We start from the raw sequence: 23,067 nt of genomic DNA on the forward strand, positions 1-23,067 counted from the left end.
CAGCCTGGGCCTGTTTGCTGTGAACAGCAAAATAACTCACTAAATCACATTAATATTATAGTCTGGAGCAAACTTTGTTTTCATTCCAAGATGTTTCCCCAGCTTTTGAGGTGAAATATTCACTTGAGGAGCCCAGGGTGTGTTTTTTACTGGGGTCACATTATTGATATGGTGGTTTCCACCCTTTACCAAGGAGCCTTCCACATTCCAGGCAGGAGCCGGGGCTGTGCTCTGGGTGTGAGGCAGCATTGTGCTGTCTGTAGAGGCACCAGGAGGTGACTTGAATTAAGCACATTGTGGGTCTGCAATTGGCTTTTGATGAGAAATTGCCTTTGGAAGTAAGAGTTTTGGGTTTATTCCGTTGGAAAGAAGTCACTTTGCTTCTGCGAGTGGAGGAAGGGCTTGGAATGCAGGGAGTAATTATAGTACTGTCCACATCAGGCATGCTGTCTGGTTTGTCATCTTTCTCAGTGAAAACCTTACATGTTTAGCAGAGAAAAAGCAGGAAAATCAGCAGTGCTGGCAGCCACCGAGGCATGTCAGTGCCTGCAGTGAGTGTTCTGAGTTTAAGCAGGAAAAATCACTGTGATTTTTATCATTTGAGCTTTTCAGTTCAGGTTTGATGATGATTTTGTATCACATATTGATCGAGTCAATGTCATGTGCAGCTGCACCCTGGAACTGGGGCTGCTTGTCAGTGTCACCGTTAAACTAATGAGAGTGGTGCTGGAGGCCCGTGTGTTGCCTGCTTCAGTGCACTGGGGCTTCCTCTCCCTTTTAATTGGGCTCCCTTTTAATTCCATGCACGCAAATTAATCCTGGCAAGGCTGCAGCGGGACAGGCGGCGTCACCGCCGGGCCGCCAGGGGGCGCTGAGGGCGGAGCTCGGCTGCTCGCTCTGACGTCAGATCACGGCGCCGGAAGCTGGGCGCTCCGCAGCCATGGAGGCTGGTGGGTGCGGGACTAGGGGGAGCGGGGCCGAGTGGGAACGCGGTGGGGAGCGGCCGGGGCCGGGGCCGGGGTTGGAGCCGGAGCCGGGGCTGGGGCCGGGGCCGGGGCCGGGGTTGGGGTTGGAGCCGGGGCCGAGGCTGGAGCCGGGGCAGAGGCTGGAGCCGGGGCCGGGGTTGGAGCCAGGTTCCGGGGTTGGAGCCGGGGCCAGGGCTGGAGCCCGGGCCGGGATTGGAGCCGGGGCCGGGTTTGGAGCCGGGGCCGGGTTTGGAGCCGGGGCCGGAGTTGGAGCCGGGGCCGGGTTTGGAGCCGGGGCCGGGGTTGGAGCCGGGGCCGGGGTTGGAGCCGGGGCCGGAGTTGGAGCCGGGGCCGGGATTGGAGCCGGGGCCGGGTTTGGAGCCGGGGCCAGGGCTGGAGCCGGGGCCAGGGCTGGAGCCGGGGCCAGGGCTGGAGCCGGGGCCGGTCCGAGGTATCAGTGTGTCCCGTTCAGGGCCGTGGGGCGTGTGCGAGGAGGCGGCCATCCTGCAGGGCGGGTTCCTGCTGGCCGCACGGCTGACCCAGCCGCGGTCGCTGCGGGAGCTGCGCAAAGAGGACTGGCCACGAGTGGGACCCCCCATCACTGACGCCCTCGGGGAGATCGGGGCCCTCTGCCCCTCTCCTCTGCAGCACAGCCGGTGGAAGGAGGAGGCCGTGGCCATCGTCTGGGCTAAAGTCCTGCTGCAGGCTCCCCCTGCTGCTTCGCTGGACCAGGGCTGGAAGGAGGATGGCTTCTTCTCCATGGGCAGGATGATCCCCGACGTCAACCACACCGTCCTCTTCGAGCTGGTCAAAGCCCTCAGCGAGCCCCGGCTCTTTGTGCGCCTGCTGCTGGCGCTGCCCCAGGATGTGTGCCGGAGCCAGCTGGAGCACTTGGTGGAGTACATCGCCAGTGAGACATCCCCATCAGATATCAGGCTGTTCTTGGATGTGTGGTGGGAGGTGATGAAGCACAAGGAAGGAGAGGAAGATGCAACAGTCTCTGCATTCAGCGCTCTCGTACGTCAGCACGAGTGTGAGTCCTCCCTGGATGATGGCCTCCAGCCCCCAAAGAGATTCAAGGGTGAACCTGATCCTCTGAGCGCTCCCCCTGCTGCCACCAGCCTTCTCATGGTCCTGATAGAGGGCTTAAAGAGAATCTATGGGTGCATCACCCTGCCTCGCATGAAGTGCTATGCTTTGGCCAACCTGGCAGAGCTGCTGTCTGTGTTCACTGAGCTGGAGCCAGAGAGCAGCCCCCTCCCTGTTGCAGAGTACCTGGAGAAGATCAGCACTATGGTCAGCCTCTGGACTGGTGACACTGAAAGCAGGTACCACCACAGAGGGCTGGATGAGAAGGTAAGGGAAGCAGAGAGGAGCATGAGCCTCTTGTCCATGGCCAAGCTCTCCCGTGAGGATCTCTTTGTTGGCTTGGACCTTCTCTCTAGCTTGTTGCATGCCTGGAGGGAGGAGCTGCAGGGAACCCTGAGCAGCTCTGAGGAGAAGCTCTGCTATGAGAGTTACCGGCTCCTGGATGCACTCACCGCCCTTGGGAAGAACATGGCTTGCTTCTCAGAAGCTAAACACCTGGGTGAGGATGAGACACGTGTAGTGTTAGACCTGACACAGATCTTTAAGGACTTGCTTAAGGAGGTCAGTGCCAGCCTGAAGAGCAAGGATTTGGACACCAGCCTTGTGTCTTCAGTTGCCATGACAATCATTGAGCAGAAGCTGGACCGGCATGTGGAGATGTGCTCCATTTTTGCATCTGAGAACACCTGGGCCTTTTCAAGGGACTGGCTTGACTGCCTTGTCAAAAACAAAGCTCTCTTCCAGAAACCAGAGCTAGTTTTGAAATTGCTGGAGACGCTGGTGAGCTTTGCCATGCTCCACCAAGACAAGGAGGCCCAAGAGCTGCAGAGGCAAGTGACCAAAGCCATTGTAGAGTGTTACAATGAGCTGTCATTAACTGACAAAAACCAAGTGATCTCGGGCATCCTGGTGTCCTGGGGTGGACGGGGTCTGTCCCTGAACTTGCAGGTTGTCATGGAGGGGTTCCAGGAGGATCTGAATGTGACTTTCAACCAAATCACAAAGAGTGTATCTGATGAAGGCCTGACCAGGGCTGTGGCTTCTGTGGCCAGGCTCACTCTGATGTACCCTGAGGCCACGGTGAAGCAGATTTGTAACCTTGCTGTAGTCAATCTGGGAGCACACCAGTTTCTTGCGCAAATCCTCTGCTCCTTCCCAGCACTGAGCTTCCTGGAGACCCACGATGATCCCAGCAGGCCACACAGCCTGGTGCTGAGATGTCTGGAGGAGGCAGTATGGGAGAGGCTTTCCACTGCAAGGGAAGAGGAACAGTTCCTTGAGTTCCTGGCCTTTCTTATGCAGCCAAGCTCAGCCACCCCACTTGTGTCACCTGCAGAGGTGACGAGAACCTTTGTCCTCCCCTATTTGAAGTCGGACTCTGTTCACATTGAGCTGAGCCTGCAGATCCTCAGTAAGGTTTTGGGGATACAGTCCAGTTCAGAAGAACACTGGATCAAATCCTGTCACCCATTCCCACTTCTCCTTAGCCTCTGCAAGCTTCTAGATGGTTACACAAAGTACTGGCGTCAGCCTAGGGACCAGCTCTTTCCTTCTCTGGAGACCAAAGACCTGATACTGAACATCCTCTGCCAGCTCTGTGAGGTGGTAAGACCAGAAACTGCCCCTTCCCCTGAGCTGTGGGTCCAGTCGCTCGCTTGGCTTCACAGGAGGGTGGCGTTGCTGGACTGGACCATTGGTCTGAGGCTGAAGAAGCTTTATGGAGAGCACTTCAAGAATGAGGTCCCAGCAACACTGTTTGAGATCTGCACACTTCCCGAGGATGAGTGGACATCCCAGCCTTTGCCAGCCTATGGACCAGGCAGTGGGCTCCTGGCATGGATGGAATGCTGCTGCGTGTCCACAGCGCTCAGGGAGACGATGCTGATGCTCCTCACAGTCAATGTGGACAACCCTGAAGAAGTGAATCTCTTCAGCAAAGGGTTCCTGGTGGCCCTCATACAGGTCCTCCCTTGGTGCAGCCACAGTGAATGGAAGAGGCTTGCACATGTGGTTGAAAACCTGCTGCAGAGGCAACTCCTGCATGTGCCATACACACTCGAGTACGTGCAGTACATGCCCCTGCTCAACCTCCGGCCATTTGCCTGTTACCTCCAGTTCTCCATGCTCTTCCTGCGGGGTTTCCAGCTCCTCTGCAGCTCCAGCTGCTCCACCTGGCTGCCAGCAGAGGCTTGGTTCCATGTGGTCCAGCTCTACTGCAGCAGCTTGACAGACCTGCTGGGTTCCATCAAGAGCATCGCAGGGTCCCCCTCACACCCTGAGGACGGGACCTCCACGCAGGAGGTGTCCTTCATCTGCATCCAGATGTTCTGCCACCTGCTGCATGTCGCTGCCATGCTGCCAGAGCAGGGGTGCAACGAGCTGCTGATGGTGGTGGCATTGGAGGTCCTTTCGCAGTATGAGGTGTTCAGCAGTGCTGATACGTCCCCCAGCAACATGCTGCACAGAGCCAACGAGAGGCACTTCCTGGAGTCCATCACAGACAACGTCAGTGACCAGGAGCTGCGTGGCACCCTGCTGCAGAAGCTTAGCAAGCTGGGAGCACACTCAGGTGGGGAGCCGGCTTGAGGGGCTGGTGAGAGAGACAGAGGGGACCTCTTAGGTGGGAAGCTGTAAGATCTGTAATAAACCCTTTCTACTTTTCTGTTTGGAGCTTATTTCCCCCTCCTATGTATTCTTCCAACCTATTGAAGGGGCTGTCTAAAGCTAGTTCAGAACAACCACTCCCTAATTTTCCAGTGGGAATAGCTGTGGACACAGTTGTTCCTGAGCCAGGCTGCTGGGCCCATGGCTCCAGCTTTGCCTGCTGGCAGCCTGGGTTTATAAAAAGCCCATCAGCCTCTGGCATCAGGAAAATAATTTCCCTTGGGAACCCCTGCCGCTAGCCCCCTTGTGTCCTGGGTGGATTGCTGGGTTCAACACGTGCTTCTGGACACTGGGATATCCAGTGCATGGGCTCAGGATGGGCAAGAACCTTTGGAAATACATGTGCTGAGGTGGGGGTGCAGCAGTAACCCCGTGTGTTAACACCCCCCATCCAGAAATGAACAGCACATGGGAGAGACATCCAGTGGTGTGACTCAGAAAGGAAATCTTTATTGGTCTCCTGACAGTGAACAGGGCAGTGTTAGTGCAAACAGAGATGCCTCATTGGCCTTTCTATTTCTGTCCTTACATAAGGCGCGTTATTTGCAGTTAAAACAGCGAGATAAAAACATCTGTAAGAGGTTGCAAGCGGTTTATAACATCAGCTGGCCTCGGTCGTTAATGTAACCGTAGTGTTTGTGCAATAACTGACTGCAAGTTGCAAGAGGCCCTTTATTTTACTCTTTCCAGAATACAGCTGTGGCAGGGACAGGATCAGACCCAAGAGAACCAGATCCCCCAGAGCTCCGCTGTTGGTTTTACGCAGAGTGAAAGGCACAGAGTGGTTACAGGTCTCTGGGCATGGGGGGCTGCCAAGGCCATGCTGGGGCAGTACCTGCCCTGGAGTAGGGGACCCCCAGGCAAGCTGAGAGGGCTGCAGGAAGGAGGTGGCTGCCCTGGCTTGTGCTGGCTGCAGGTAAAGAACTGAGCTGTTACTGTCTGACACCCACCTGCAAGGCTTGTGAACCCCATGGTGCTGGGAAGCCTGTATCCATTCTGCTGAGACTGAAGGGGGAAATGGGCTGGGTGCAGCTCAGGGCCCTGCTCTGGGAGTGCTGCTTCCTCCTGCACTGAGTGGGATGTGGCAGGAGGGATGGACACGGGGTGCTGGTGGGAGAGCAGGGCAGAGGATTTTAAATACCCACTGGGGGAGATGTGGGACAGAAAAACAACTGCAGTTGGGGAAGAGGGTGGAAGTTGCACCCTCTGCTGATGAAGGGCTCTGCATAGTGCCCCATGTGTTGGTGAGACAAGTGCCTAGCAGTCGCTTGTCCCCATTCTGCTGTTCAGCCATGGGTGCTCTGCTCTGCCAGCATTGCTGGGTGACAGCGTAACCATTCCTCTGCCCTGGCACAAGCTTCTCTCTCCTCCAGCTCTGCTGGGAACACCAGCCATGGACATCAGTTACAGTGAAGAAGCACCTTTGGGTTAAGTGGGGTTTGAATCCAGCAGCAGCAGGAGGTGCACATGGGAGGTAAGAGGCTGAACACGGCTGTAGTGAAGTGGTCAGAACAGGCTCTGCAGAACCCCTGCAGCCCCCGGCCTGGCTCTGCTCTCAGCTGGAGGCTGACCCGCAGCTGGAGCAGTGCGCTGGGGCTGCAGCAGGTCCAGTACATGGCTCCCGTGTCCCCAGTGCTGCTGCATGAAGCTGGGCACGCTCCAGCAACAGCTCCACTGCGGCTCCTCACACGGTGCTGCAGCGGTGTCTGGTGTCAGCCCTGCCGGACCCGGCGGGGGGGTTGGAACAAACCCCTCTCGTGTGACCGTTCAGAGCCATTGAATCCCAGAAGGAATGTCGTGCTTACAGGCTGGCTCCTACCCCGGCTCCCACGGATGGGAGGACACAGGGCACTGGAGCAGTGTGGGAGGAAAGCCTTCCCAGGCTGGTGCTGCCTGGCACAGGATGGTGCGAGGCTGCTCCAGCTAACGCAGCCCAGCGGTATCACTGCTCCCACGCTGGTCCCCGCAGTGAAGGTGGAAGAGCCGGGGGGAGCCGACCCCTTTCCAGCCCCGTGCGGCCGTTATCTGCTCTTGTCGGTGGGTGAGCTGCCATAGAGGCGGGCGGCCTTGCGGCAGATGAGCCGGAACCAGTAGAGCTGGGGGGCGATGAGGGAGGCGTTGGCGATGTTGCAGTGCAGGGGGATGCGGAAAGGCACCATGTAAACAGGGATTCCCACCTGCCGGGCGTAGGCCGCGTACATGAAGGGGAAGAGGAGAATGCGGCAGAGGAAGAAGGTCACCAGGATGAGGATCCCGTTCACCTTGTGCAGGAGCGTGTCCTGCATTTTGAGCTGGGGAAGGAAGAGGTGAATGTGGGGTGAGTGTTGGGCAGGCAGCACCCCATTGCTCCGTAGGCATGGGCTGTGCTGGGAGCATGGAAACGAGCACCCAGTAGGTAATGAATGAGGGGAAGGGTTTTGAAGGGAGCAGGGAAAAGGGGTGGATGGGAATGGAGAATGGTAGAAAGGAACAGGGTGCAGGAGGAGTTACAGGGTACAGACAGGAGGGGGCAGCACCAGGACACGGCACAGCCCCAGTTCGGGGATGCTACTGGGCATGCTGCTTACTGGGAGAAAGGGGCATCGGCTGGGAATCTGATGGAAGGCAGCACTGGGGGGAGCTTGGGGTTATAGCTGTGGGGCTGCCTCCTCCGGAACCCCCAGCTCAGCTGCTCACAGGGCAGCCTGGGCAGGGAAGGGGTATGAACTGCTGTGCCAAATCCCTCCTCACCTACCTGCATGAGGATTTTGCCCAGCGATACAAAAGGTGTGCTCAGCTCTGCCATGAAGATGCAGCCCACGAAGAAGTCCCCCAGCTCTCCCCTGAAGTGCTGCAAATAAAGCCAGCAGTGAGTACAGGGCTGCGAGCTAACACTGACCATCTCCAGGGGTTAACACTGGGCTAACACTGACCATCTCCAGGGGGTCATGGGCTTCTGACCATCAGAGATGCTTTGACAGTCACAGCCTTGGTCACGAGCCCTTGTAGCCACATGGGGCTCCTCGCAGGCTGGGTTTCATTGCAGCCCTGCCCAGCCCTTACCTGTGTGATGGGGGTGAGCACGATGAGGATGAAGAGGTGGTGGGTCACCATCAGCCGCTCCTGCAGCAGGAAGCTCCACATGCTGGCCAGTGAGTGCTTCTTCTCCACGATTCCCCTGTCCAGGCTCTTGTGCCAGTGGCAGAGGTACATGACATAAATGTCATAGGTCATGTAGGGAACAAGGACCCAGATGTACTCCACAGCCAGCCAGTGCCTAGGGGAGGAGCAGCACACACACAGGCATCACAACGGCCCTGAGCACCTCACGATGCTCTAGGAGGTGGAAGGGAGGCTTTAGGTCTGAAATGGAAGAGTCAGATTTTGAAGCTAAAGTAAGCTAAAAGGGGGTGAATTTTAACTGGATTTGGCTCAGCAGGTGCAGACTGTCCCAAAGAAAAGGTACCTGGTACGAGTGGAGGACACCTCCCTGTGCCAGGCACCGAGCTCAGCCCAGCCCAGCACAAACACAGTGCTAACAGGAGGATCTTGATTAGCCCAGCCGCAGGTGTTTGCTGCGCAGGGCACAGCACTCAGGATCCAGCACTAATCTGACACCTTATAGCAGATAATCCACTTCCCTCAGCACTGGGACACCAAAGGTGGTGCTTTTTAGGGGGAAAAACTCCAAGTCTGGGTCATTTCTGCCTGCCGCACTGCTTCAGCTGGCTGCCTGACCCAGGGAGTACTCGGGAAGCACCCAGAGACCTCAGTTAATTAGAGCTGCCTGGCCTGGACCTTGGAGGGTGAGCTGCAAAATACCCAATATAGGCAATAAACCCCTACAAGGCATTTTGTCTATTGGGAAATAATTGCAGGCAGCTGCCTGTTCCCAACGCATGTTGGAATCCCAGTTGCACAATCCAGGCAGCAGCAAGGCCTGCTCTGCAGGACACCAGGCTCCTTAAACTGTCCTGTGTGAAATCACATTGATAAACCAATACAAAACCAAACCATCCTACGCCGCTGCTTGAAGAAACATAGCTCGGGGCTCAAACAAATCTGCTTCTGCTTGCCTGGCATCTCCAGAGAAAAACTGGCACATGCGTTCCCATTCCAGATAGAGAGATTTAAGTGATGTAAAGCAGGGAGGGGAAGTGACTATTGTGTTTGCAAAACTTGCCCAGGGCTTTGGAGGGCAATTATGGTGCCAGCAATGTAATGATTGCCTGCCTGTGTAAATAAATTGGCAAATTTTACTGCAAGCTTTGTGATGCTTCCCGGCTCTCTGGTTCACTGTCATTCTCTGAGGCCTTCCCTGCTGAGCACTGGGCGGTATTGCCTTCAGATCCAAAGGAAATCTAGGTCTCTGACCACAAAGTGGTTGCATGGAGCTGCTGGCCTTGAGAACACTGGGTTCCGGGGAGGAGGAGGGCTGCCGGCAGTGCCTGTGACCGTGTGGGTCTGGGATTCATCATCTGCCTTATCTGTACAGCAGAGATTTTACTTTAGAGTCAAATGGTAACTCATTAGACTGCCCTGGGTTAACAGGACTGAGCAATTGGGATAGATCTCACTCTCTAGAGCAAGGGAGGACATTTCACATCTGTGTATTAAGGGCAAGTCTGCGATGACCAAGACAGCAGCCCTCCCTGAAAATCACCCTAAAATCCAGGGTGTGATGGTCAAATGCCACCTTAATGTAATTATATTCTGCCCTCCTACAATTTCCTCTGCTATCCTGATAATTGCTCTGTTTTTAAGTCTTCTGACCCAGATTGCACTATCGCTCCTGCTGAGAGCCACTTCAGGGGCAGATTATCTCCGAGCATTGAGGACAAGGCAATGTGCTTTTCTTCAGAGCTGACTCTGTACTGATTTTCTCATTTCTGGACTCCTTCAGAATCCATCTGGCACAGAGAAGGCGATGAACCTCTAAAGTCAGTTCTCACTAGGTCTGCTTCACTCGTTAGCCCTTTCCCCTTCCAGTAAGGAGACTCCCAACCCCTTTAGAAATGATGATGCCTTTATTTTTTGGCTCATATGAGCCTATGTTACAGCCCATCCTCAGGAGCAGAACCTTCATGCTGGCACAGCAGCCTCAGGGCTGAGCTCAGGGCACAAGCATGTGTCTTTTGGGGGTTTTATGGCCAGTGCATTGCCCAACCCTTCACCAGAAGCAGAGGAAATAGGAACATGAAACTTGTTTCCCTCTTCCCTTTGTACGTGCAAGCCCTTGGCATAAACCACTCCAGCTGCATGCTGGCTGGGCACAGCCCCTGTGTGCTCCTCACAGGACAGCAAGGGTTACCTGTCATGCACCACATCCTTGCAGTTACGGACAACCGTGATCCCTGACACTGTGGCCATCGTGGCTTGGACCGTGGACACCAACCTGAAACCCAGAGAGCAGGAACAGGTCACTCCCAACGTCCCCGGGCAGGGCCGAGGAGCTGCAGTGGCCCCGGTTGCACCGGGTTCGCTCCTGGCACTCGACGCCTACTGCGTGCACGCCCCGAACGCCTCATCCCGGCTCTGCCCCGCGCCAGGCTGTGCCAGGCCCCGACACCGCGAACCGGAGGTTAGGGGGTGTCCGGGGCTCGTCCCTGCCAGCCCCGAGCTCAGCGGGTGCAGAGGGAGAGCTGCACCCGAGCATTCCCACACCGCCAACGGGAGCCCGCGGGGTCCCTGCTCCCCTCGCAGGGTCCGGCCTCGGGGCTACCGGGGGTCGGGGCATCCCCGGGGACAGCTCCGAGCGCCGGGGCTCGGTGCTCTTGGCCCGCCCGGATCGCTCCGATCCCGGTCCCTGTCCGCCGTGATGTGTAACGGTGCCAGCCCGCCGGGATCTGCGCCTCCTCCCGCCGGTCCCGCCCGTACCTGCCGCTGAGGAGGATGCGGTCCTTGAGGCTCCATCCCGGGGCGGCCCAGCGCAGCAACCGGATGCAGAGGACGAAGAGCCCCGGGAAGAAGGCGGAGGCGAGAGCCAATGTCCGCCACATGAGGACGGCCACGGCCGCCGCTCGTCACCAGCGGCACGGGGCGGGCGGGTCCCGCTCGGCCCCGCTCGGCTCCGCCGCTGCCGCCCCCGCCGGGACGCGGCAGGCCCCGCCCCGCCCGATGGAAACCACGCCCACACCGGGACCACGCCCCTATCAAGCCACGCCCCCCACGGCTGCCGTGACGGAGGGGGCGTGACCTCCTGCTCCCGTCATGCCGCGCGGCCCGGAAGCGGCGGCAGCCATGGAGGAGGATGAGCTGGAGCTGGCGGCCGGACTGGAGGCGGTGCTGGAGCTGGAGCTGGCTCCTGCCGTGCAGGCTGCCATCGAGCAGGTGCGCCGGGACGGGCGGGCAGGGCTCGGCTCCCCCCCCCCGTGAGGTACCGGCTGCGGCCGCGGCCCGGTGTGCTCCCGGTGAGGGCCCCGGTGTGGGCCCCGGTGTGCTCCCGGTGAGGGCCCCGTTGTGGGCCCCGGTGTGCTCCCGGTGAGGGCCCCGGTGTGGGCCCCGGTGTGCTCCCGGTGAGGGCCCCGGTGTGCTCCCGGTGAGGGCCCCGGTGTGCTCCCGGTGAGGGCCCCGGCGCGCTCTGCCGGTGTCCTGGGCCCACACGGGGCCGGCGGCCTCGGTGGTGCTGAGGCGTTGTCAGCGGTGTCCGCAGCGCCTTGCGGCTGCCTCAGCGCGGCAGATCTCATCTGATTGCGTCCCCATCGGGTGCTGACGGCTCTGGGCCTGCCGGTCCGGTCCGGTGTGCCGGGTACCGTGTGTGTGAAGTATCTTAATGGAGCTCCGTGTTTTGCTACGCGGCTGTGAGGGTGCTGAGGCACTGGCACAGGGTGCCCAGAGAAGCTGTGGCTGCCCCATCCCTGGCAGTGTTCAAGGCCAGGTTGGACACAGGGGCTTGGAGCAGCTGCTCCAGTGGAAGGGGTCCCTGTGCATGGCAGGGGTTGGGACTGCATGATCTTAAGGTCCTTTTTATTCCAAACCATCCTATGGTGCTGTGAAGTCAGGATAATCTAAATGGCTGGGTTTGACTTTTGTGATTGGTATGTTCCAGCCCAAGTCCTCCAGTGTTCCCTGAGACCCTTTGTGGCACTTGATGTCCACAAGAACCTGGGGTAAAGTCATGTATCTGTTGGAGTCTGTGACTGAGCTTGAGCTGTTTTCAGCCAACCCTTCCATCTGAAGAGCTCCTCCGTGTAGTAGAAGTCTGTGGGCAGCAATAGCTGTGTCTCAAAGCATCACTTGAGTTTTCACAGTTTGCTTTTGGTTGCTCCCCTCCCAGAACTGGGGCAGACCATGGAGTGAGCCCCAGGCTAGCAGGTGAGGAGGGCAGCACAGTTTTTCTTTGGGTGCTGTGTCAGCTTTGGAGTATTGTTGCTCCAGAGAAACCCCACATACTCTTATCTTTGCATGGGGAAAATCAATGAGTTTATCATTGGCAGTAAATCGTTGAGTAATTTTTGCTGAAACTTTAAGAATTGCTAAGTTCAGTGCCAGCTTCTAAAGCGGACCTGGGACTTGTCCAGAAGAATCCTCTGTGCTTGATAGAACCCAGGTGTTTGAAAGCCTCTTGTGATTTCTGACATTAGGCAACCAAGGAAGGTTAAGGTGTAAAATGCATAAAACAGCATAAATTCTGTGTGTGCTCAGGTCATGCAGGTTTCTGTGAAGGCTTTTGGTGTCCAGGATGATGTGTAAGGATGAGCTGTGCATTTGCTAGGCAGGGTTTTGACCACGGAGTGTGGGGCTGGTGGCTGTGTGACTATGAATATGGAAGGAGTGTGTTAGCAGAGAAAGGAAAGCATCCTTTAGTCTGTGAGGATGAAAAGCAAAGCTTGACAGCTGCCTTTGTATTGTTTGAGCTGCTTCTGAGGAGAGACGAGATCTTTTGTACTGCAGCTGCACTTTCCCCTTTCCTGTGGGTAGGAATAATCATTCAGCAGATTGTGTTTCTCTCCCTCTTTCATGTGGAAGTGGCAAACCCAAGTCTCCAGAGAACTTATACAACCATTTCCTATTTCATCATGATCCCTGTTACATGGCTGTGAACAGCAAATCCTCTTCTCTCACCAGCCTTGGAAAGGGCCTTGGAATGATCAGGGCAATGCCACAGCACAGGAGGTCATCTCCAGACACATCAGAATGGTTTGGGATGGATAATTAATGATTTGTCTATGTCAGGAATTCCTTGTAAATAATGATTGCTTGATGCACCTGGGCTGTATGTGGAAGCATTCATGTATGTTACTGGCTTTTACCCAGGCTGATATCCACAGGAATGTTGCTGCTTTACTCCTGGACAGAGGTCTGACCACTCTCTGTGCACACTTGTTAGAACAATGCAGTGAAACAATCAGAAGTGGGTGCTGAAGTAACTAAAAGTAGTAGATACTCTGTAAAGTTAGAGAAATCAACAGTGATGTATTGATTATATTTGTTTTCTTCCCTCTTTTCAGGTATTTCCCAGCCAAGATCCACTGGACAGAGCAGATTTCAATGCTGTGGAGTATATTAATACTCTCTTTCCCACTGAGCAAGTAAGTAGTGCTCACAGCACAGCCCTCTCTGTGAGGGGTAACCTGATAGTAAGCGATTGAAGGCATGTTGAAACCTGTACTCAAGCCTTTTCTTTTAAACAGTAGCACAGGTAGTAAGACTATAACAATAATCACTTCTTGGATTCACATCTCGTGATGTTCACTGTCATTATGTAGTCCCTTTCTGCCCAGAGTGCTTGCTGCATTAAAACTCCTGATCTGTAGAAATAAATTAGCTTTCTATATAGAGTTTTCTCTTCCAGTAAATGTCATGACTTGCTGCATCTTAATCAGTGGTGAATCCTCAGGGGTTTCAGCCAAATCAGGCAGGTGTTGCCTTGAAGTATCACTGGAGAGTCACCCATGTTTGAGATCTATTGTTTCTTTTGAGATTTAAGGAATGAGATTGCCATGGGCTCATATCCATACTTTGTCTTACCCAGATCAACCTCAGGGGCAGTTTTGGACTAATCTATTGCAAAAGGAAATGATTCTGCTGCTGAAGATTGAGTTGTGAGGCAGCCCCAGTATTTATCATGTTTAAGATCCTCTGCAGCACCGACTGTTTTGGCTTTCAGCTGTTTCTATTCAGTTTGCTGGTGGTGCGGGCTTGGCTTTTTCCTTTTGTTAGTAGTGGTGAAGAGCTGTTTTCCCTGCAGTACCCCCACTACAGCTCCAGCAGCAGCCAGGCCTCCTCCAGCCCATGTGTGGGGCTCTGCAGCAGGGTCTCTGCCCAGGGAAGGTGCAGGCTCTGTCCCCGTTGCCCACTGGAGGTCACTGTCACCACGGTGTTTCAAGGAGCAGTTGCTGACAAGGCAGGATCAGGGCACCCTGCTTGCTCAGGGCTGGGTGGGAAGCAGGGAGCCTTTGGGACCTGGAGGGCTGCCCCTTGGCCTGCCCTGGCTTTTGCTGCTCTTCATGTTGTGACCTGAAGGTTGCAGCTAAGTTGACATGTGTCTCAGTGCCTCCATCTGTAAAACGAAGTCATTGCTCTTTGTAAAGTGCCACTCATGAGAAAGCATGAGGTGTCACAGCTGATTTAGATCACAGTAAAAGGGTCCCCATTTCACTTCTCTCCTTTTTTCTTTTCCTTGTTGTAGTCTTTGGCGAACATTGATGAAGTTGTGAACAAAATCAGGTTGAAAATAAGGTAAATGTTTCTCTGTTCCATTACATCTCAGGTGCTGAGTTATCACTGAGGCTTCAAAAGTACAACCCTTGCACTGGAGCTGGGGGGAATTAATTTGCTTCAGAGACACAAATAGGATCAGACTCAAAGTGTAATAGTGAGACAGAGACAATTATTCATTATATTTTATATTTTACCTCTATTGTATAATACCCTTCAGGTTATTTTAGCTGATGGGTTGCAAAGTAGAGCTTTGAAAAACAGTGAATTAAGAATCAGCAAGTACCAAATTTTAGTACAGTTTAAAGGCTGATGGAGCAAACTACCCAGAAGCCTCATTTGCTCAGAATTTGTGAGCTCAGACTAGCAATTGTAAAAACTTTCATTATGTATTACTTGTCCTGTAAGTACAAAATAAATGTAAGTATGCAGGAAACACTTAAATTATCTGTGCAGTTTGGCATTGCCGACTTGAAATGATTGAGACAGCACTGTAATATGGTGAAAGCTGAAGTAAAAACTGACAGGTGAGGACTGACAGCATTGCTTAAAGGAAGAGGAATGCAAGAAGCCCTGATTAAATTAGGAAATTGATTCTTATATTTGTAACAGGAGTTTTAAATTCTGTAAGATAGTGATGTCCTGTGCGGGTGGGGAGGGGAAGTGAGTTTGGCATTGGTAGCATCATCTTTTTCACACTAAATCAGTTCTGTAGCTCTTAAGGTTCCCACAGTTGTCGGGGTCTGGCACACAGAGAATGAGTTTGACATGATAGATTTTATTTTTCCAGGAGGTTGGATGACAACATTCGAACTGTAGTGAGAGGACAGACCAACGTTGGGCAGGATGGCAGGCAGGTACGTGCAACTCATCTCCGGTATGCCAAGGATTCTCATCTTGTGATGCTGAACTGGGGAATGGTGCTGGCAGGCAGAAACCCACTGTTGTTGTCAGGGAGGTGTTTTTGCTGCCTCTTACACTGCCTTTGCGAGCTGCTCCCTGAACAGCTGTTCTAACCTGCTTTTTTATCCCACTCCAAATAGAAGTGAATGGGAAATTGATTTAAAAAGTCAAAAGCAAAAGCAGGAGGCTTGCAGTTATGGGTCTCTGAAGCTAAAGATAAAATGAGCAGGATTAAGTAGGTACAAGTACATTTTGCTGCTGAGTAAGGATCAATAAAAGGCTATTTAGCTTTTTAACTAAGCTGTTTGCTGAAGTATCCTGAGTTGGTAGTGACTAAGCCTGATTACTGTCTGCCAGTTCATCTCGCATGTCCTGTTCAGCTTTTCACTGTCTTTTCCTTGACAGATGTGTTTGCTTGGAGTAAAGTATTGAATAGCACCCCCATGACTGCAGTGTTTGTTAATGCTGAGCCTGGACCATATGTTATCTGATCTTGAGTTATCATCCAGCGTGGCTGTTTTTCCTGTGTCTGTTCTGGTTTAGACCAGGAACATTAATGCCTTGAGTTGTCATCATGATGCTTTCTTCGGTGTCAATGCTGACTCACCTTTCTAATACCAGATTTAAGACTAGTTTACTGGCATGGGGTAGTCAGGCCCTCACCAGCATGGCTGGCTGTATTTTCCACTTCTTGCTGCAGTAACAGTTGGTGTATATTCCTATTCTCCCTCTGCTAGAGTCTGTGACCTTGAGTGAATTATGAATTATTATGAATTATATAACTTTTCTATGCTTTCTTATTGCTTTTGGAAAAAAAAAATGCAAGATGCATAGCTCTCCTGGCAAAACTAGTTTGATGGTTGCAAGGGTTCCTGAGTACTGCTGTTAAACTGTTGATATGCTTGGGATGTGGCATACGTAGGAGTGATGCTGCCTGCAATCACTGTGCAGGAATTAGACAAGAAATCAAGTGGGGAGGCAATTACAGAAATTGAGGAGAGGTGCAAGACTCAGAGTTTGGATATGATTGAAAGCTGGTGCTGTTGTAGCCTTTTGGGCCGTTCAAGGTGACAGATTCAGAGAAGACAACAAAAAAGTGGTGAGAATTGCCCCAAGTGCCTCACGACTTGCAGGTCCAAAGGATGATTGTGGTGAGAGGTGAACAAAAGCAGTTCCATGGTCAGCTATGCTTGCAGGATAACACAAGTGCCTCAGTGCTATGGAGATTCATCGATCTTTGTTTAGAACTTTGTCTTATGTCTGTGCTTTCTCACCCTTTAATCCCTTTGAAGATCTCCAAAGCATGTACAGACAGACTTGGACACTATCCTGCTCTGAAGTACTGGGGAGGCAGATCTGTCTATGCAGCCTTCATTTAGTTTATTGTAAAGGAACCAATTAAACTCCTGTCCAAGTAAAAACTTTCAAACGTGTGTATGTGGAGTGTCTGTGCAGGGCATCTTACAAGTGGCCTGGAGCTGCAGTTAATCCCAAATACTCCTGTATTTAACTGAATTTTCTCTTTTTCCTTTACTTTGCTGCTTTGCAAGATAGAAACAGACTTTAAGACAGGTGCCAGAGCTTGCAGTTGCATGTGCCTAAGGCCAGACAGTCTCTCAGGAGCATAACAGTTGTTTCTTACTTTAAGAGATCCTAACAAATACTAAAACTGTTCAAATATTGAAAGTGTTAATTCTCTGGTAAGAAAAATTGTTCCAGTCTGAAATGGTGAGAGCATTTCTGCGTTTCTAATCCAAGTCCACCATCTCACGCTTGTATGTGTATTCCATATGTCTGTTGCTGGAACCAGACTGTTACAGTGGCTAGACCTTGAAATTTAAAGCAGTAAAGGAGCATCAGCAAGATTTGCATGTTATCTGGTGGGAGGAACCCGCAGCAGAGGAGTTCATCTTACAGTGCTGTGTATTGCTTGAATTGCATTTCAGTTTGAGAGGGAGTTTTGTATTTGTCTCCCCAGAATCAGGCAGAGGAAGCCTAGAACAAACATTTGCTGTTCCTCTCACCCCCTGCACTACTTTCTCTGAGTTAGTGTATCCCGTGTGCTAGCTGGGGGGAGTGAGCAGCCTTTTTCACATGACTACCCTGCTGATAACCCGATGGTGGGAGTGAAAACCCCTTGCTTCTCCGCTTCAGCTGCCTGTTCCTGGGCTGAAGAGTGCCTTTGTTTCACCAGCGTATTCTCAGTGGAATCAAGGACACTTAGAAATGTTAATTTTTCTATAGAGAAATAGGCCTGGCCTCTCCCACTTGAAGAGGAAGGCTTTAATTTTCCAGCATACAGTAAGAAACCGATTTGAAACAACTGAAAGCAACATGCCTCTAAGACAAGTCGGTGGTCTGGCAGGAAGGGAGTCAGTGCTACTGAAAGGGGTGGGTTTTTTTTCCTTATTTACCTTTTTTGGTAGTAGTTTGTAGTTTGGTCCCACAAGAAAATTAGGTTCTTGCTTCTCTGATCTTATTAAATTTATACGGAATTTGTAACCTCAAGACTAGTATTGCCCTGCACAATTTGATTGAAACATGTGTGTGGATAGATATAGTCATCCTGTGAACCTCTCACGTGTGAAGCCCAGGATGGAGATGATTATTGCATTTTATCATAGTAACCACAACTGCAAACCATCCTTGATTAATAACCCCACCTGCAAAACATCTGCAAACCACAGCTAGCAGCCAGCTTTTGCAATAGGTTTGAAACAAAGCTTAACCCCAGCCACAGCAAAAGGGTTAAGCTTCAGATACCTTTTCCTATTCATAACACTTTCCTACTGTAAGAGGTGTCTATAGCCTGCAGTGCACGATACTTGCAGCAGAGTTGCTTTTGAAAAAGCTGTTCCTTTCTTTTGACTGACTGACTCAATCCATCATGTCCTTGAACGTGTGTGCTGTAAACAAAATACATATTAACTCTGTTGTAGCTGCTTGAATTTCGTTGAGGGCTCGGAATCTTGTGCATTTATGGCAAGATTGGGCCTGGAAGGTGTTTTGCAAAAGCCTCTTTCCTTCAGTCATATTCTCTCCTAACAATTCATGATACAGACTGATCAGCGTTTGCCAGAATTGCCTGACAGCGTGGTATCTGAGCTGGAGGAGCTGTTCTTCTCTGGCGAGTAAATAACAGTTTGAATAAACATCCTTTCAATCTCTGACTTCCTTCCAAAGGAAACATAAACTGCAGATGCAGTGGTAGAAGAAAAAAAGTTCTTGTTTAAGTCAAACAAGCCAGGAGGGGGTTCCCTGCTGAGTCCTGGCGCTCTGTTGTCTGTGTTAGCTGTTCCCTGCCTGCCTCAGGTTTGAGTGGGGAGGCAGAGCTGCACACACGGGCTGCCATCCCTGCTGCCCTTGCAGGCAAGGGGTCACTGCATGCCCAGAAGCTAGCTTTGACTTTCCTGTCTCCTGTCAGCCTTAAGTGCCCACCAAGAGGTTGGAACCAGGCAGGTTCTTAGAAGACAAACCAAGGATATTTAGTATTTGACAGCTTGCTTTCTCTTTGGGGAAGGGCTCGTTTCGTAACTGAGCCCAGTCAAGCAGCTTTCCCTCTCTTGTGCAGAAGAGCTGTGCTTTAGTGAGCCTTGTTGGGAGCTGCACCATCGCAGCCGTCCAGGAGAGGGGAGCCCAGTCTTGATTTTAAGACCAGGGTAACGTTTTTCTGATAACTGATGGTGAGGGAGTGCTGCCAGTGGAGACATGTCTGAATAGTGATGCATGTTATTCTCCCAGTTATAGCAATCTGTATCCCAGCTGGACCCACTGGGAATATGTAGTATGAAACTATGGAAATGTGTTCTCCATGCTCCTTAAGGATAGCAGGTTCAAAATCCTAATTGCAGATCCAGCCACTGTATTTGCTGTGATCCAAATCTCCTGGCCCATCTGGCTAGTAGCGTGGCAGCACTGGGGATAACACTTCTGTGCTCCACCTGGGTGTTGAGATGATTGAGCAGGTCTTCGAGGTAAATTGTAGGTGTGAGAAGGATGGAAAAGTGGGGTTTCTTTTATACTCAGTCCTTAACTATTAAACTGTTTCCCAAATAGTCTTGATCACATACACATGTTCGTATAAAATAGTATCTAGGTGTCTGAAAAAGCAGATTCTAAATCTAAAAATAAAGTCATTCAAATAGATGTGGCCCCAGAAGAGTCATTTCAGCAGCTCTAAAGGCAGGAATGCTCCTTCTCCACAAAGCCTAATGTTTCCCAGTTCAAAGCATCTGCCTTTTTGAAATGTTGCCCTAGAATTTCCTCCAACTGCAGAAGCCTTAAAATAGTCTGGCTCGTTTGGCTTCCCCTTCCTGGTGCAGTATTACAGTGGAATCTGTAGACAATACCATGAACCTCAGAAATTGTCTCACTAATGATCCTTTTATGGGAGGAAACAACAGTCGTGGGTGGAACATTCCTCAGCAGGGCGGAACAAAATTTTCCTTGGGACTCCCAGACATGGGCTATTTCAGATGCTTTGGGAGAGGCTGGGAATGCAGGAGCTGCTGTGCTCCAGTGGTAACAATACGCAGTTCAGGCTGTGCCTGCAGTTTCTGGGGAGCCAGTGCTGGGTTTTTTCCCCTCTGTATGGTTTTTTATTCAGAGCTGCTGCTGAACCGGAGTCTGGGCTGACCTTGCTACAGGCGCAGTCCAATTGTGCCATGATTTCCTCTCTGCCCTGGGGGGTAGTATGAAAAGTTCCCATAGATTTTTTTTCCACTGAGCATTTAACACACTCCGTGTGGTTTTATTTGTCACTCCTCAGCTGCGTTTGTTGCTGAAGCTCCTGCATCAACTGGCTGTAATTTTTTTGACAGTTGCTGACATGTCTTTGCTGGTTGGTTGGCTGAAGCTGCTTCCCTGATCACAGAATCATTTGTCCTTGTAATTAAGTAGCCTCTGCCTTTGCAGTCGAGTTTAACCCTTGACAGTATTAGTGCAACCAGGATGGGGGTGCCCGGTCAGTAAAGGTGAGGCAGCTTCATAGGAAATCCATTTCAGAAGGAATTGAGAATTCCAGAGGAATCCCTGTATAGTTTGAATCTAAAAAAACCCAAAAACATTCTCTCTGCTCCATTTCTCCCTTCCTGCCATGTAGGAAATAATAAAGTAATAAAAAGTAAAGTAATAAATGTAAAAGTGAAGTAATAATAAAGCGATAAACACATAAAGTAAATGACAGAAATTAAATGAGTAAAGGCTGCATTTTAAAGGAAAGCTTGATTTATTGCTTAGTATCTCCTATTGTATGTGGGTCTGCCTCAATTAGTGCTAGAACAAAGTTAAGTGTTAACTGGAAGAGAAAATGGATTTGTTCTGGGCTGGGAAGAGCTTTGCATGTTTCTCATGGCTGAAGATGCTGGTTGGTAACTCGGATTGCTTTGTTTGGCTCCTCCTTCTTTGCTTTGCTCCGTGAGAACAGTAGTATTTTTATTTCATAACTACAGCAGTACAAGCAGAGAGATGGCAGCTGCTGTGAGTAAAGAATACAGATATATTCTTGCTGTCCAGCCTGAGCCCAGCACAGCAGCAGTCAGTTCAGTTAGCCATCCCATCCTTTGGAAACCAATGCTGTCCTCTCTGGTGCCATGTACAAATAAACATCTCAGCTCTGCAGCTGTGGGGAGGCTCAGACTGCCTGCCCTGCCCTGTGTGAGCTGCCCTGTCTGGCAGTGGTGAAGCCTCTGGAAGGAGGAAGATGTGTCTGGCATAGAAAAATGCCCACAGGTTATTGGGTTTGACAGGTTATTCATAGATGGAAGTATGTGAAATACATTTTTTTTTCTTTAACTAGAGATCAGGAAACACTTCACAGAATCAATACAGGGAGGAAGAACAAGATGAAGATGGACAGTGAGCAGAAGAGAGGGATGTAGGTGCTGCGTGTGGCCCACAGCCAGAGGGGTATGGCACTCCCATGCTAAAGGGATCATCCTCACTACTCAAGTGCCTGTGTAGCCAGTGGTGTCCTGAGCTTCAGGTGGATGGTGTCACTGGAGCCAGCAGCTTGTCCTCTCCCCAGTGCTGGGTTGCAGCAGTGTCAGCCTGGAAGGCAGGGAGGTGATTCTGTGCACTGTTTGCTTCATTTGCAGCACTGTTGCTTCAGCTTCTCTTCTTACCTCCACCTGTTTGTGTGGAGGTGGCTTTTTGGCTGCACGTTGCATTTCACACTAAACAAAGGTAGTCAGGGATTTCAGGTCTCCTACTGTAGGCACTTTAATTTCATTTGTATTATTTATTTAAGTGCATGCTTGCTTCCAGACATCATACTGCATGCTGCTTTCTTGGCTGCAGTGTCCAGGTTCGGCTCACAGGGTAGGTGTTGATGTGCCTCTGCTGCTGGGTAGCACTGACTGCCTTTGCCTGAGCCTTAAAAGCATGAGGTAAATCATTGTAAGCTCTTAATAACTGGTTAAGCCTAAGTATATAAAATATTTGTTGGCTTTTTTGTGTCACAATCCCTGTTGTAGGCACCATCTTTGAATTATATTCATTCTCTCTTCCATTGCTAAGCTTTATTTGCAGGGGGTTTTTGATGAATGGCTCATTATTCTGAAATATGAGCCGACTAGTGTTAGTTTTCAATTTGTTTTAAGCTGGTGAATGGATGAGGGTCAGATATTGTCCTAAGCTGTGTAATTTTATATATTTAAAGAAAAAAGTTATGCTGCAGATTCTGTAAGACTCCAGTTGAGTGATTAAAGCCCCGTAATATTATTTTGTAACTCATGAATGATAAGTAGAAGTTGGGCTGCCAAAATAAATCAAAAGTAAGTTTTAGTCATCTCCCTAATGAATTATGACAGCTGGGCAATGTCCTTCCCATCAAGAGACACAGGGAGCTTTTTCTAGCCTAGAACATGTTTATTGAAAGGGGTTTCAGGTAAATGGCATGCCAAGAAGAAATAGTGCTTTCTTATTATTATCAGCCTGGCTACTGGCCACACAAACTGGCATCTGCAGCTGTATGAAGAGATCAGGCATAACTTTTGCCATCTGCTGCCAAGCCTGGTTCAAGGCAGAAGCAGGTCTGAACTTGACCTTGCCTTGTGCTTCTGTATGGAAAGGTGGTGGGTGCACATTGTCACTGTCCTGCAGCTGGAGGCTGGAAACTAGGTCATGTTTTGTGCTGACAAGAGGCACACTTGCTTGCTGATGCCATTAAAGGTAGTGAAGCTGCAAAGTAAGACAGGGCTGTTCCACAGCCAGTGCTGTTTGATTTTGACGCCAGAAAAGCAAGAAGCCCAGCCTGAAAATAGAAATCTTGACAACAAGCAGGAGATTTTGGTTTGCTGTGGATCTGGCTTTTTCAACTTCCTTTCTCCTTTTTGTTGTTGTGTCATATCTGCTGTGTAGTAATGTTTATTCCAGCTGTGTTGCTTCAGTGCTAATGGCAGGTGGACTGTCAGCATTTCCACTTAGAAATCCCTGCTTGTAGGGTTCATGGCATGATTGTCTGTTCCCCTCACCTGTATTTTGTCTCTTAGCTCTCAATCTGAATATGAATATTGCGAAGTCTCATTCAGCTCGAGTGGGTGTTAAACTTGCCTCCCATGGAAGACAGGCATGTCTCTGGTACAGCAAACATGACTGCAATGCTGCTTTCAGGCAAATTAACTGGAATCCCTCAGTCATTTACAGACAAATTCAGTGTGCAGCACCCTGGATCAAACAAAACCAGGCTGGTGATCAGAGAAGCATGTGTGTGCCACTGCATCAGCAGTGGAGGGCAGCCAGTTACTCCATGCTGAAGGAGAGGCCATAGAGGACAACGTGGGTCATGGGCACAGGAGGTGCAGGCAGG

General features: G+C 51.2%; 3 protein-coding genes across 3 annotated transcripts in view; 2 read left to right on the forward strand and 1 right to left on the reverse strand.

Annotated features, from left to right (window-relative positions):
- The first annotated feature begins 582 nt into the window (after nt 1-582).
- On the forward strand, nt 583-4,729 carry GEMIN4 (gem nuclear organelle associated protein 4). The gene is made up of 2 exons (XM_031043564.2): nt 583-950; nt 1,438-4,729. The coding sequence occupies exons 1-2, from the start codon at nt 941-943 to the stop codon at nt 4,638-4,640; spliced, it is 3,213 nt and encodes a 1,070-aa protein (XP_030899424.2). The 5' UTR covers nt 583-940; the 3' UTR covers nt 4,641-4,729.
- A 962-nt stretch (nt 4,730-5,691) lies between these two features.
- Nucleotides 5,692-10,795, reverse strand: TLCD3A (TLC domain containing 3A). Its single transcript, XM_034069071.1, has 5 exons — nt 10,575-10,795; nt 10,009-10,092; nt 7,761-7,974; nt 7,453-7,548; nt 5,692-7,009 (listed from the first exon to the last, which is right to left on the reverse strand). The coding sequence occupies exons 1-5, from the start codon at nt 10,694-10,696 to the stop codon at nt 6,740-6,742; spliced, it is 786 nt and encodes a 261-aa protein (XP_033924962.1). The 5' UTR covers nt 10,697-10,795; the 3' UTR covers nt 5,692-6,739.
- A 122-nt stretch (nt 10,796-10,917) lies between these two features.
- The window catches only part of VPS53 (VPS53 subunit of GARP complex), a 66,314-nt gene continuing 54,164 nt past the window's right edge, over nt 10,918-23,067 (forward strand). Inside the window, exons 1-4 of the mRNA XM_034068887.1 lie at nt 10,918-11,027; nt 13,148-13,228; nt 14,329-14,378; nt 15,148-15,214. Of these exons, the coding sequence (XP_033924778.1) occupies nt 10,938-11,027; nt 13,148-13,228; nt 14,329-14,378; nt 15,148-15,214 (288 nt within the window). The 5' untranslated portion in view covers nt 10,918-10,937. The remainder of the gene's footprint in view (nt 11,028-13,147; nt 13,229-14,328; nt 14,379-15,147; nt 15,215-23,067) is intronic.

This window comes from Melopsittacus undulatus, chromosome 13, assembly GCF_012275295.1.
Source record: "Melopsittacus undulatus isolate bMelUnd1 chromosome 13, bMelUnd1.mat.Z, whole genome shotgun sequence".
NCBI lineage: Eukaryota > Metazoa > Chordata > Aves > Psittaciformes > Psittaculidae > Melopsittacus > Melopsittacus undulatus.